This window comes from Gekko japonicus, unplaced genomic scaffold (genome assembly GCF_001447785.1).
Source record: "Gekko japonicus isolate JY-2015 unplaced genomic scaffold, Gekko_japonicus_V1.1 scaffold281, whole genome shotgun sequence".
Classification (NCBI taxonomy): domain Eukaryota; kingdom Metazoa; phylum Chordata; class Lepidosauria; order Squamata; family Gekkonidae; genus Gekko; species Gekko japonicus.
This window is the reverse complement of record NW_015174281.1, coordinates 802,663-815,505: the sequence shown is the minus strand read 5'-3', so window position 1 is coordinate 815,505 and position 12,843 is coordinate 802,663. Positions and strand designations below refer to the sequence as shown.

Sequence of the window (12,843 nt, the reverse complement as noted above, 5' to 3'; positions counted from 1 at the left end):
GACTCTAATCTGGGAGAACCGGGTTTGATTCCCCACTCCTCCACTTGCACCTGGCTGGATGACCTTGGGAAAGCTATAGTTCTGATGAGAGCTGTCCTTGAAAAAGAGCAGTTTGTGTCAGAGTTCGCTCAGCCCCACCCACCTCACAGGGTGTCTGTTGTGGGGAGGGGAAGGGAAAAGGAGTTTGTAAGCCGCTCTGAGACTCCAAGTGAAGGACTGGGTATAAATCCAATCTCTTCTCTTCTTCTTATACACTCTTGGGGGGGAAATGGAGTGTTTGGATCCTGGTACTTGCCAGCACTTGCCCTACCCCACAGTTATTCAGAAAAGCACCATGAACCTCCTTTGCACGTTCAAAAGTCTATTAAACTTTAGTTGAAGTGACCGGTTCACACTGCATCAGCCCACCACATAATGGACAGAAGAAAGTTCATGTGATCCGTGAGGATGGTTCCCCTTGCAGCTGGTCCTGCCCTCCTCAGTTCCCCAACAAAAGAGGACACAGAGACCTGCCAGGCACCCCTTGTGATTTCCAGGCAAGTGCACTGCAAGAAGCCACTCCTGAGAAGCGCTTCCCTGTCTCTTGGAGCGGCAACCTCCTTTTCATCGTGACGGCTTTCCTGTGCCACCGCGAAGGAAGGGCTTTCCTATCCCCCCCACAGCACTGTGCGAGAACAGTGGGAGCGCAACCGATCCTCGCGCTGCTGTGGACTGCCGCGTCTCAGTCTCCGCATGCCAAGTGCCGTGTGGGACAGGAGGCCTTTCCTTCCCTCACACCAGCTGCACCGCCTCCAGCATGTCCGCCAGGATGTAAGTGCTGTCCCAAGCACGACCGGGTTGCTGCAGGGCTTTCTCCAGGACCCGGGCCGACGCCCGGAGCTCTGCAGGAGGTAGTTTGCATCTCGACTGCTGCTGGCAGAAGAGGATCTCGTTCACTTCCCCCTCGATCCGCCGGGCATAGAGCAAAGGGAACACCTCTTTCAGGGCAGCCAAGACAGTGTCTCTGAGCTTGGCGTCTCGGCACACCAAGTTGAGAATGAAAACACCTACAGAGAGTAAAAACAGGAACCCTTGTTTAACTGGCAGTCAAGTCCACCCAGAAATCACGTCTCCTGATCACTTCCAAGATCTCCCCCTCCAGTCCCAAAAATCTGCCGTAAGGCTGCCTTTGCCTCGGTAAGCTTGCCTCTGGCAACCATGAGGGGCTAGCAAACCAGCTGCCTCTGGAGGAGCCCCTGCTTTCGTGTATCAGCGGTTTTACAGACTGGACTAAGATCGAGCCCTCGGAAGAGAAACCCCGCCCGCCACGGCCAGTGCAGAGCTGCAGAGGGCGAATGGATCCTCCTCACCTTCCGTTTTCAGCAGGGCCCTCACTTTCTGCAGAAAAGGCTTCTCCACAAAGGCCGGGGGTGGGCAGCTCATTCCCACGGCGGCGTCCTTGCTGTCTACGTCGAACATGACGACGTCATAAGAGGATGGTGCTGGGGAAGGAGGGGGAGAGAAAACACAGCAGCACATTCCTGAGAGACTAATTACAGAAACGGCATTTGGCAGCTGCAAAGGGGAGGGTATACAAGGCAGTGACCCAGAATAGGACAGTTTCGTTTCCCTTGGGGGCTTTCCCAACAGAGGTCAAACAGCACGGCCACCTCCTTTATTTCTCCTGTACTGAAACGGGCACGGCTGGCTGTTTGAAAAGACACACACCATCCACCCAAGAGGGATGAATCAGCCATCTCGTGTTCTGTTAGAATGCATTGTTTTGCTGACCAGGGTTAGCCCTAGACCCTGGTGTAGCCTCAAGAGCACCTCAGTTACCTAAGGTGGGGGATTTGGCTTCTCCCCTTCCCTCCTCCATCCGCTTCTGGACAGAGCTCGAGTTGGAGGCCAACAGGAAACACATCTTTACAGATGCTTAAAAATGTAAAGGTTTCCCTTGCTCGAAAGCCAGTCGAGTCCGACTCTAGGGTTGCGGTGCTCATCTCCGTTTCAAAGCCAAAGAGCCAGCGCTGTCCAAAGACGTTTCCGTGGTCATGAGGCCGGCATGACTAAACACCAAGGTGCACGGAACGCTGTTACCTTCCCACCAAAGTGGTACCTATTTATCTACTTGCAATTTCTTGCTTTCGAACTGCTAGGTTGGCAGGAGCTGGACCTAGAGACGGGAGCTCACTCCGTCATGCGGCACCCGGGTCTCGAACTGCTGAACTACCAACCTTCCACAGCCTGCAGTTCAGCGTCTTAACCACTGGAGCCACTGCAGCTCTTTTTACAGATGCTTAGCCATTCCTTATTCCCTCATTGTTAGGGGTGTTATCAGGAAAGGGTCACAAGTGACTCTGGGGGTGTATCCAGACATCCCGGGACTTTGGGGAGTGGGGCTTCCACACTTGCCCTTTTCTGCTGCAGACCACTGAGCCCTTCCAAGTTTTGTTCCTGGGGGTCAGCAGGATGACGGAATCAGCTGTAACATCAGCCCCCTTTTCTGAAGTCTTGAATGCTATTCTTCTTTGGAATGGTGTAGCTGGATACATGCTTGCGTGTGGCAGTTACACCCTTAGTGGCAAAAGCAGCAATGTAGAAGAAAATGAAGAGGAGGAGAAGAGATTGGATTGATACCCTGCCCTTCACTTGGAATATCAGAGCAGCTTACAAGCCCCTTTCCCTTCCTCTCCCCACAATGGACACCCTGTGAGGTAGGCGGGGCACAGAGAGCTCTGAGAGGACTACGCTTGAGAGAACAGCTCTGAGAGAACTGTGACTGACCCAAGGTCACCCAGCTGGCTACATGTGGAGGAGTGGGGAATCAAACCCGGTTCTCCAGATTAGAGTCTGCCGCTCTTAACCACTACACCAAACTGGGCAAGGAAAGGTTAGAGCAAGTCAGCACACGAACAACATTGTGCATGTGACAATACCATGACCTTCAATGTTCTGAGAATTTGGGCCCGGCCCACCTTTAACTCTACCCTGCAACATGGGCATCGCTTAATTTTCCTTAACCCTCCAATAAGTTGCACAGAAGAGGTAATGTTGAGAAATGCAGCTTGTGAAGCAAACTGTGACTGCGGAAATCCCCTCTCCTAAACACCCGTTAAGAAGTCCAGGAGGCGCAGCTTCCTTTGTTGCTGGTCATCGGGACGTTTAACCTTTAAACCCTTGAACAAAAACAAATTTCCAGCGACAACACTGCTGCCTCCTGAGCTGCTTGTTGGTCCTGATCCATGTTAATGGATCATACTGAAATCTGCAGCAGCTGCAGCCAACAGCTGACTCCAAGCCTACTGAGGACTCCTCACCCGGGATGAGCGCACCGTTTTTCAAATGGGTGTGCCAGACCGCCTTCTGTGGTGGTGGGAAGTGCCTTCGAGTTGCAGCCGACCCAAGGTGACCCCGTGGGGTTTTCAAGCCAAAAGACCTTCAGAGGCGGCTTGCCGTTTGCCTGCCTCCCTGTTGTGACCCTGGACTTCCCATCCTAATACTAGCCAGAGCCGACCCTGCTTAGCTTCCGAGATCTGATGAGACCAGACTGGCCTGAGCGATCCAGGGCAGGGAAGCCTTTCTCTAAGTAGTTGTGATTATTAGTGTACAACAATGCCAAATGATGCTGGGGTAAGGCCAGGGGTCGCCCTACCAAACAGAACACAGTCATGGCACTTAGTTCTAGCAAAATCGAAGGGAATTTTGCTTTCATTGCCCGGCAAGGGATTCTATTTCCTCGCTACAGCTTGAAGGAAACAGCAGAGCTAAGGCACCCTCTAGTGGCAGGAAATAGTCATGTCAGATTTCTTTCTTTCTTTTTGCCCTCAGGTCACAGCTGCCAACCTAGCAGTTCGAAAGCAAGAAATTGCAAGTAGATAAATAGGTACCACTTCGGTGGGAAGGTAACAGCGTTCCGTGCACCTTGGTGTTTAGGCATGCCGGCCACATGACCACGGAAACGTCTTCGGACAGCGCTGGCTCTTCGGCTTTGAAATGGAGAATAGCATCGCAACCCTAGAGTCGGATTCGACTGGCTTTCGAGCAAGGGAACCTTTACCTTTACCATAGCTGTGGAAGGTCAGTAGTCCAGCAGTTCAAGACCCGAGTGTGCCGCATGACGGAGTGAGTCTCTGGCCCCAGCTCCTGCCAACCTAGCAGTTCGAAAGCAAGAAATTGGAAGTAGATAAATAGGTACCACTTCGGTGGGAAGGTAACAGCGTTCCGTGCGCCTTGGTGTTTAGGCATGCCGGCCACATGACCACGGAAACGTCTTCGGACAGCGCTGGCTCTTCGGCTTTGAAACGGAGATGAGCACCGCAACCCTAGAGTCGGACTCGACTGGCTTTCAAGCAAGGGAACCTTTACCTTTTACACAGCTGATTTATGGCGACCTCATCAGGGGTTTTCAAAGCAAGAGAGGTTCAGAGGTGGTTTGCCGTTGCCTGCCTCTGTGTAACAACCCTGGACTTCCTTGGTGGTCTCCCATCCAAGTACTAACCAGGGCAGACCCTGCTTAGCTTCTGAGATCTGACCGGCCTGGGCTATCCAAGTCAGGGCCAGGTTTCTTACAAAGAACCTGTTCCTTGCAATAGTCCCGTCACACCAAACTCCAACACAACTCACAGTGGTATAGGGGGCAATGTAAAGGATGCCCAACCCTCTTTTCGCTCCCATAAAAGCAGCAGGCTTCCACGAGAGAAGCTGGAATTGCTTAACCCCTGGGGTAGAAAGAACCAACAGAGGACAGTGATCTTCACAATTCCTCGAAGAAGCTTTTGCAACAGACAAGGGCACAAAACCCCCCACACCCCCTCAGCCTTGCTGCAACGAGGAGGGCCCATGGAGAAGTAAGTTACCTTCGGCTGCTAGGCCGGAGACGTGAACTAAGCCATCCGCAATGTACACCTTCAGCCTGTCTCCCACCGAGAAGCCAAACCAGCGCGTGGCCACTTCCAAAATGGCTGGGTCAATCTCCACCACCTCAACGGTGCTCTGCAAGAAGTAGTCGTGGATGAAGAGGGGCAGGCTGCCGCCGCCCAGGCCAATCACCAGCACCCGGATCGGGACCTCTGCAATCAGCACACAGAGTAGTCAGGGAATCCGCCGGCACACAGCAAGTGGAATGCAGCCGCCCACGGGGATGGGTTGTGCCAGAACGTTTCTGGGTCACTCTCCCTGGCGCCAACAAAACCACAGCATTACAGATACCCTCTTGGGCATCTGGTGACTCTGTGCTGGAAGTGCCCACTCAGTCACAGCCAGTGTTCCCTCTAAGCTGAGTTAGTGTGAGCTAGCCCACAGGTTTTTAGCCTCTGGCTCACACATTTTTGTCTCCGCTCAGGAAGGAGGGCTCCAGGGCAAACTAATTCATGCAGCAGCCAAATCGCTCGCTCACAACTTTAATGCCAGGAGCTCACAAGGTAGAGGGAACATTGGTCACAGCTGCATTTTATTTTGTAGGCTGCTTCGAGCAAGTAACTGGGAGACACGGCATAGAAATTCTCTAAACGAATACGTCTCCGTACCGTGGAAGACGCAAGTTCCTCCCAACCACATCACCTCCCCCTGACTCGTTAATTTACCTAACTTACAGTCTGCCTTTTTTGCTGAAACTCAAGGAAGATGACAATATTAGAAATCAACATTCGCCAGTAAGTGAAGCCACCTCTGAAGTATCCGCCATGGTCTTTGCACAAAAAACTCAGTGTCAGAATGGTTCCTACTGTTAAATGATTAGTTTATAATCCAACTTGATCCTCTTGTTGTTGCTTGTTCAATGCTTGTGATGCTTATTGTTGTAAACGATTGTTTAAAAACAAATTTAAAATATATAAAAAAAAAAAAACTCAACGCACTTACCACGGCCCTTTTCTGGGCCATGTGGTCCCAACCCCTTACAAGTCCCTGGCCATGCACTGAGGCCAACCTGGGATAGCCCTCCAACCTAACAAAATGCATCTCTGGCCAATGAAACTGCAGACTACAATCTGATGGTTTTCAATGGTGCCATAAGATTGTTTTAGCATGCAAATGAACCTCGAGGATGGAAAAGAAACTGGCAGAGTTACTAGCGGTTTGCACACCACCTCCCTAGGTAGCGGTGTCAGGACCACCACAGCTTCTTTGAACAAGCCCTAGGTTCGAATTTGGAACAAGGCTGAGCAAACAGAGCCTTAATCACGCGCCAGGGTGAAACACAGCTTACCTGGGAGACGTTCGGGATTCTTCAACAAGCACAGGCCCGCAACCATGGCTCTGTGATGAGCGCAACACAGGTAGCTCTTGTCAACGGACAGACTGGTGGTCACTTCAGCGGGCTTCACGGGATCACTGGAAGCGGCTTTCTTCTTCTTTTTGGACTTCTTGTTTCCTGATCCATGCAAGGTTCAAAATAAATTGAGAGGGGAAAAACAGATCACTAAGGTAGAGGAGGTGGGGCAGAAGTGCACCTGGGGAAGTAACTTGGGGCACGAGGCACCTCCTCCCAGTGGCCAGTTTGCATTTCTCCCCCCACCTCCAACTGGGGTCAGGCTTAGCATCAAGGAAGCATCAAAGCCCTGCTGCCCCCCCCCCCCAACAGAGCCACGTGCAACCAGTCTGTGTGCCGCCTTCAAAACTGAGGAAGTTATTTCTGCACACTGTTACCAGCAAACACAAGCCAGCTGAAGAGCCCTGACTGGGTCTAAGTTTACAGGGGTCTGATAGAGCTGAGCAAATCAGACTGCAGAAGCAGGCAGCTGGCTCTCAGGAAAGTCAATCCTGCAATCTGTCTCCTATTTTGAAAGCCAGAACTGTGCCTGTTCGGGACCACCAGTCCAGAAGGGCCATTTTTTCCCTTGTTCCCCGGGTACCTGGCACTTCTACGAAGGAAAAGGTTGCTTAGCTCCAAGGGATCTGACGATCAAGACTAGGAGCATGGAACCTTGCGGTACAATAGAAAGAACAGGAATCCAGGAGTACTCTGTGCAGAGGAGCAAGAGCCAGAGTTATTTTATTTGTATATTTTGATTCCAGCCTTCCTAATAGGAGCTCAGGCTGCTGTACATCATTTTATCCTCACAACAACCCTGTGAAGTAGGTCAGGCTGAGAATGTGTGACAGGCCCAAAGTCACCCTTCCATGGCACAGTGGGGATTTGAACCTGAGTCCTCAGATCTTAGTCCAACATGGCAACCACTACACCCCAGTGGTTCTCACCCCTCAGACCTCCTCTGACGCCTAAGGTTTTTGCACTGAAACAACTCATATCGTAGTTATCTCCAAAGCCGTGAGGACTGGATACTATTTCTGTTATAATTAAAGTCAAGATTTCTGGATTCTGTTAAGGCCACCTGACTCTGGGGTTTTGCCATAACTTCAAGCAATACTGGCGTCTACACTCGCCCACTCCATGTCATTCAGCCCTGCCCACAAATCCTCATAAGAACATAAGAGACACCAATGTTGGATCAGGCCAAAGGCCCATCTAGTCCAACTCTGTCACAGTGGCCAAAAATACCAGGTGCCATCAGGAGGTCCACCAGTGGGGCCAGGACATTAGAAGCCCTCCCACTGTTGGCCCCCCCAAGCATCAAGAAGACAGAGCATCACTTGCCCCAGAGCCCCTATCTATACCTTGTGGCTAATAGCCACCGATGAACCTCTGCTCCATATGCCTATCTAATTCCCTTTTGAAGCTGTCCATGCTTGTAGCCGCCGCCGCCTCCTGTGGCAGCTACCACCTCCTCATACTATACCACCACCTCCTCATACTATAGAACAGGAACCTGCACTCGCTTTTGGAAGGGGGGCTCTCTCACGCCCCACATATTTCACCTTTGCAAGGTGCTCCGCATGAAAGTCGGGCTTCTGACTGCACCACATTCCTGTTGCTGAGGAAGATAAGATGGCGGAAGTAGCGGGCATCATCGCCCTTCACATCCTCGATGATGTACTCTCCGCTGAGGGAGCTCGTGTCGCGATGCTGAATAGTGCGGATCCCAATGTCTCCACCCACTGACAGAAAAGGAACCTGGGAGAGGAGAATGGAACAGGAAATTGCTACAGACCACTTTATTTAGAAAATATCTGTGCCACGCTGCCTCTCCAGAGACCTGCTTAAGGGGGCAACTACACTAAACCAATAAAACAAACATTAAGCTAGGGCATTACAAAATGAACTGAGCAGCCTAAAATGCAATTCAAAAAACAGTTTCCAGGCCAGACACAGACCATAAGACAGCTAAAAACAACAGAGCTTTCAGTCAAGACTAAAAAGTTACATTTTGCCCTAACACCTAAAGGAAGCTAAGGTAGGCTTTCCAAAGGTGCAATGCCACCAATGTTCCCTCTAAGCTGGGGAGTCTTGTGAGCAAAAATTCTGCTTTGTGAGCTACCAGCATTAAAGCTGTGAGCAGGTGATTTGGCTGCTGCATAAATCAGTTTGGTTTGCATCCATCCTTCCTGAGCTAAGACCAAAATCTGTGAGCCGGAGGCTAAAAAAATGTGAGCTAGCTCACACTAACTCAGCTTAGAGGAAACATTGAATGCCACCACTGAAAAAGCTATGTTTCTGGTGTAGCAGAATGCACTTAAACAGCAAGATTAAGCACAGGGACATAGGAAGCTCTATTTCTGTCACAGACAATCAAGTGTATTGGGTGCGTTTCAAGTCTGTTCTCCAGGGTCTAAAGAATTTCTAACACCCCCTGCCTGAGATCCTTGGAGCTGGGAACTGAACCTGGTACCTTACGTGTGCAAAATCCACTCTCTGAGCAATAAGGCCATCCTACAAACAAAAGGCAATACAAATTTTAGTCCACCTTATCTTGCAAAAGCACATGTACTGCCTCCTTCTCAAGCAAGCACCAGTCACAAAGTGAAAACTCTCACTCCTTTTTGGGGAAAGCCTGACAGGTTAGCTTTGGCTCCAAACCAAGGCGGCGGCGGGGGGGGGGGGATACAAAAGCAATGCCAACCTCCAAATACAGGAGGGTGGCGGAGAGTTTTCTGCTATTTTTTCACACAGCACATTATCTTACGCCGGAAACAACTTGGCCACAAAGACAGCAAATCTGTCTGTAACTCCAACAAACCCGAGACAGTCGCCTGTCTTGAACAGCACATAAAGGTTTAGGATTGAAGCAGAAAAGTACAACAGCACCTTTCCCCCGCAAGGCAGAGAGCAACAGATTTCACCTGCATTTTCTGTACGGCTTTTTCAACAGCGGTTCCCAAAGTGGTTTACCTTTTGCTGGGCCTGGAGACCGGGCGGGGCCAGCTCCATCACTTTTTCCGACAGCTCCGCCTGGATGGCTTCCATGCTTTCATAGTGCTGGTCCCAGTGCAAGGCCACAGTGACCAGGCGTCGGAACCCTGCGCTGGCGGCCAATTGCTTCCGTCCTTCCTCAGTCCCAAAGAGCCACTCAGTTTCTCTGCCCTGTGGAACTGGGGAGAGACAAGGCAGCAAATAAGAACATAAGAAGAGCCCTGCTGGAACAGGCCAGCATCTGTCCCACACCCTGTCTCTTACAGTGGCCAACCAGTTTCTCTGGACGCCCAAGAACAGGGCATAGAGGCCGAGGCCTTCCCCTGATGTTGCCTCCTGACTCTGGGATTCAGAGGGTTAGTGCCTGTAAATGTGGAGGTTCCCCTCAGCCACCACGGCTAGTAGCCATTGATAGACTTATCCTAAATAAATCTATCTACTCCCCCTTTAAAGCTGTTTATTCTTGTGTCCATCACTTCAACCTCTGGCAGTGAATCCCACATCTTAGTCACTCTGTGTATAAAGTAGTATTTCCTTTTGTACGTCCTGAACCTACTGCTCATTTGTTTCATTGAATGCCCTCAAGTTCTAGTATTTTGAGGGAGAAAAAAATCTCTTTGTCAACTCTCTTCACCCCCTTATTCATGTCTTTTCTAAACTGAAAACTCCCAGGCTCTTCAGCCTTTCCTCACAGGAAAGGTGCTCCACACACACACCCCAATCATCTTGGCTGCCCTCCTCTGTACTTTCTCCAGCTCTGCAATGTCCATTTTGAGATATCTGTACACAGGATTCCAAATGAGGCCGCACCATAGATCTATACAGGGGCATTGCAATATCACAGACACTGCAGGAACGCGTCTCAGCAAGGCAGTCGACTCAATCACCCTTCACTGGCTTTGAAGGAATGAGCCACTGGCTATCACTTCTCAGCTACAGATCTCAGTCAGAACAGCTCATCTTAATTCATTTGTAACAGCAAATCACAATACTTGGATAGCTCCTCTTCGCTCAGCATTTCCGAGAACATGAAACAGGTTAAAATGAAGTTTGGAAGGAAAGTCACACAGCTCAAAGTTTTCATTTGGGGAGATACTGTGGCTCAGTGATAGAGCATCTGCTCTGCATGTGAAAAGACCCAGGATCAATTCCTAGCACCTCCAATTGAAAAGTAGAGTTTATTTTTGGTGAGTATTTTGTGTGTGCGTTTGTGTATGTGCGCATGCATACCTGGAAGTCATGGTTGACTTCTGACGACCCTTAGTGGGGCTTGGACGTTTCAGAGAGGTGGCTTGCTAATGTGTGTCTCTGCGTCCCAGCCCTGACATTCCTTGGAGGTCTCCCATCTAAGTATTTGCCAGGGTTGGCCCTGCTTAGCTTCTGAGCTCTGACAAGACAGGACTTGCCTGGGCTATCCAGGTCAAGGCAGTTTCTTTATTATTTACTTCAATTATAATCCCGCCTTTTCTCTCCAAAGGGGACCCATGACTTACACTATTCTCCTCTCCTGTGTTTTATCATCACAACAGCCCTGCAAGGTAGTTTAGGCTGAGAAGGTATGACTGGCCCAAACTCACCAGTAAGCTTTCATGGCAGAATGGGGATTCAACCAAACCTTATTACGAGACTAGAGCCACTGACGGCACACTGGCTTTCACAGTCAGACCCTGGAGAGTCAGTGTAGACAAATGGAAACTTGGTAAACCATGAGTTTGATTCTGTATAAGGCAGCTTTATGAGCATCCATCCATTCGTTGTCAAAATCCTCCCTTCTTTTGAACATGGTAAAAAGAACTACTCCAGGTTGGTTGCTCTCTTCTAGAAGAAAGATGTCATAGTCTAGGAAGAAATAAACCACTTGCAGGCCAGTACTTGCAAATTTTCCAGCACCCTTACGGAAAACTAATGGTGTGAAGGTACATTCTGACCCTTCCTATCATTTGCTATTACTACCTTACATGGCACTCTGTTTCAATATACAACACTGCGAGGGACTTGGAAAAGGCAGAAATCCCCCAAGCTGAGAAATTACTGGCAACCCAGCCTGGAATGCCAAGCTAGCAGCCAACATGGAGGAAATAAACTCACTGATGAAGATGGCAAAGCGATTGTCCCGTGACACCTTCACAGCCGGGCAGTGCACCACATGCAAGGTGTAGCGGGCTTGGCCACCGTCCTTGCTGCAGAGATCCAGGGAGACATCCCCCGTGCCAGGATTCTTAGTGAGCTGGCTGCGTAGGAGGGCGTACTGCTGCCTCTCTTTAACCGCCTCAATCAGATGTTCCAAAGATGAAAAACGGACGGGCTTGTCGTGTTTCTCTACACACAGTTCCAGAATTCGAGAAGCTGAGCCGGGCACTGGCTTCATCTTCGTCATAACATAGACAAACACCGGCAGGGCAAATTCGCTTTCGGAAGTGGTAGCTTCCTTCCCAGAGGTTTGGTGTATTCGAACCATCCAGCCTTCCTTGGAGAAATATTCCATGGCCGCCTTCAAGACGTGTGCTTGGGCTAAGGAGACACACAGGTAACGCCCTCCGAACTGGAGGACACGGCCAATTTCAGCAAACATCCTCTCTGCCCTGGCCAAAGTAGCCTCTTCTCCATCAGTCAGGAGGGCATCGAGAGTGCCTTTGTCTAGGACCACCTGAAAGCACCCGTCAGGGAAATCCATCTGCAGCACGTCCATGACCAGGTAGCTCATCTTGGGCCGCAGGTGAGCACTGCGTTCTCCCATCTGCTTGACGACCATTTCACTAATGTCCACGTTGACGATACTTTGGTACCCAACATCGTAGAGCTGCTCACTCATTTCTGAGTTGCCACATCCAACAACAAGGATCTAGTGGGAGGAAAAGTAAGGACAGCATATCACATCTCTCATAAGTGAACAAGAAGAGGCTGTTTAACATAACCAACAGGAGAACAGTGTTCCAGCTCCTGGTCAAAGAGAGACTGGAGCATGAAAAAGCAGGCCAAAGAAAATTCACACTACTGTGTTAAAATAGGTCTTGCTGTGAAGCAGATCTCAAAGAGAGTGGACACGCGTTTTTTTACAGGCTGTGGGTTGTTTGATTTTGCATACAAGCAGTTTGGAAGGGGAGGGGGAGAATTTCAAAGCGTCTTCAGAAAATGAACAGACTTCCAAGAGTTGCTACATAAGTAAGATTGAGACCTTCAAAGATCAAAGGCACAGGAGATTAACAATTTTGGGGAGACATTTGCAGGGAAAACAGAAGAAATATAAACTGAATAACTAATTTGTAGCAATATATTTTGATTGTTTGCATGGTGAAACTGACTAATGAGAAGATTTACCTAAAGTGAACTCTCAAACTGCAAAAGAAAAACAACAATAATGCACATTTGTTCATACATTATTTCTTTCTGCCTTCTTTTCTCTGAACCTTTACTGATACTTGATAAATGACTGATTAAGAATATAATCTGTAGTTACAAATATTGACTATCTTTATTGTCTTAACTGATTAGTGAAAGTTAGAAGTAATGGTTGGTTTATTTGAAGCAATATGTTTTGGATATTTGTAATGCTCTACCTGATGGTTGATAGAAATTATAGGGTAGTTTGACTCTTAAAGTGGGCCTTGTAGGGA

General features: G+C 49.5%; 1 protein-coding gene across 1 annotated transcript in view; it reads right to left on the bottom strand.

The window, feature by feature from the left end:
- Positions 1–353: 353 nt before the first annotated feature.
- Positions 354–12,843, bottom strand: part of METTL13 (methyltransferase like 13) — a 14,152-nt gene continuing 1,662 nt past the window's right edge. Inside the window, exons 2-8 of the mRNA XM_015423866.1 lie at positions 11,318–12,071; positions 9,209–9,408; positions 7,798–7,993; positions 6,188–6,352; positions 4,839–5,051; positions 1,350–1,481; positions 354–1,046 (exon numbers count right to left, since the gene is read on the bottom strand). Of these exons, the coding sequence (XP_015279352.1) occupies positions 772–1,046; positions 1,350–1,481; positions 4,839–5,051; positions 6,188–6,352; positions 7,798–7,993; positions 9,209–9,408; positions 11,318–12,071 (1,935 nt within the window). The 3' untranslated portion in view covers positions 354–771. The remainder of the gene's footprint in view (positions 1,047–1,349; positions 1,482–4,838; positions 5,052–6,187; positions 6,353–7,797; positions 7,994–9,208; positions 9,409–11,317; positions 12,072–12,843) is intronic.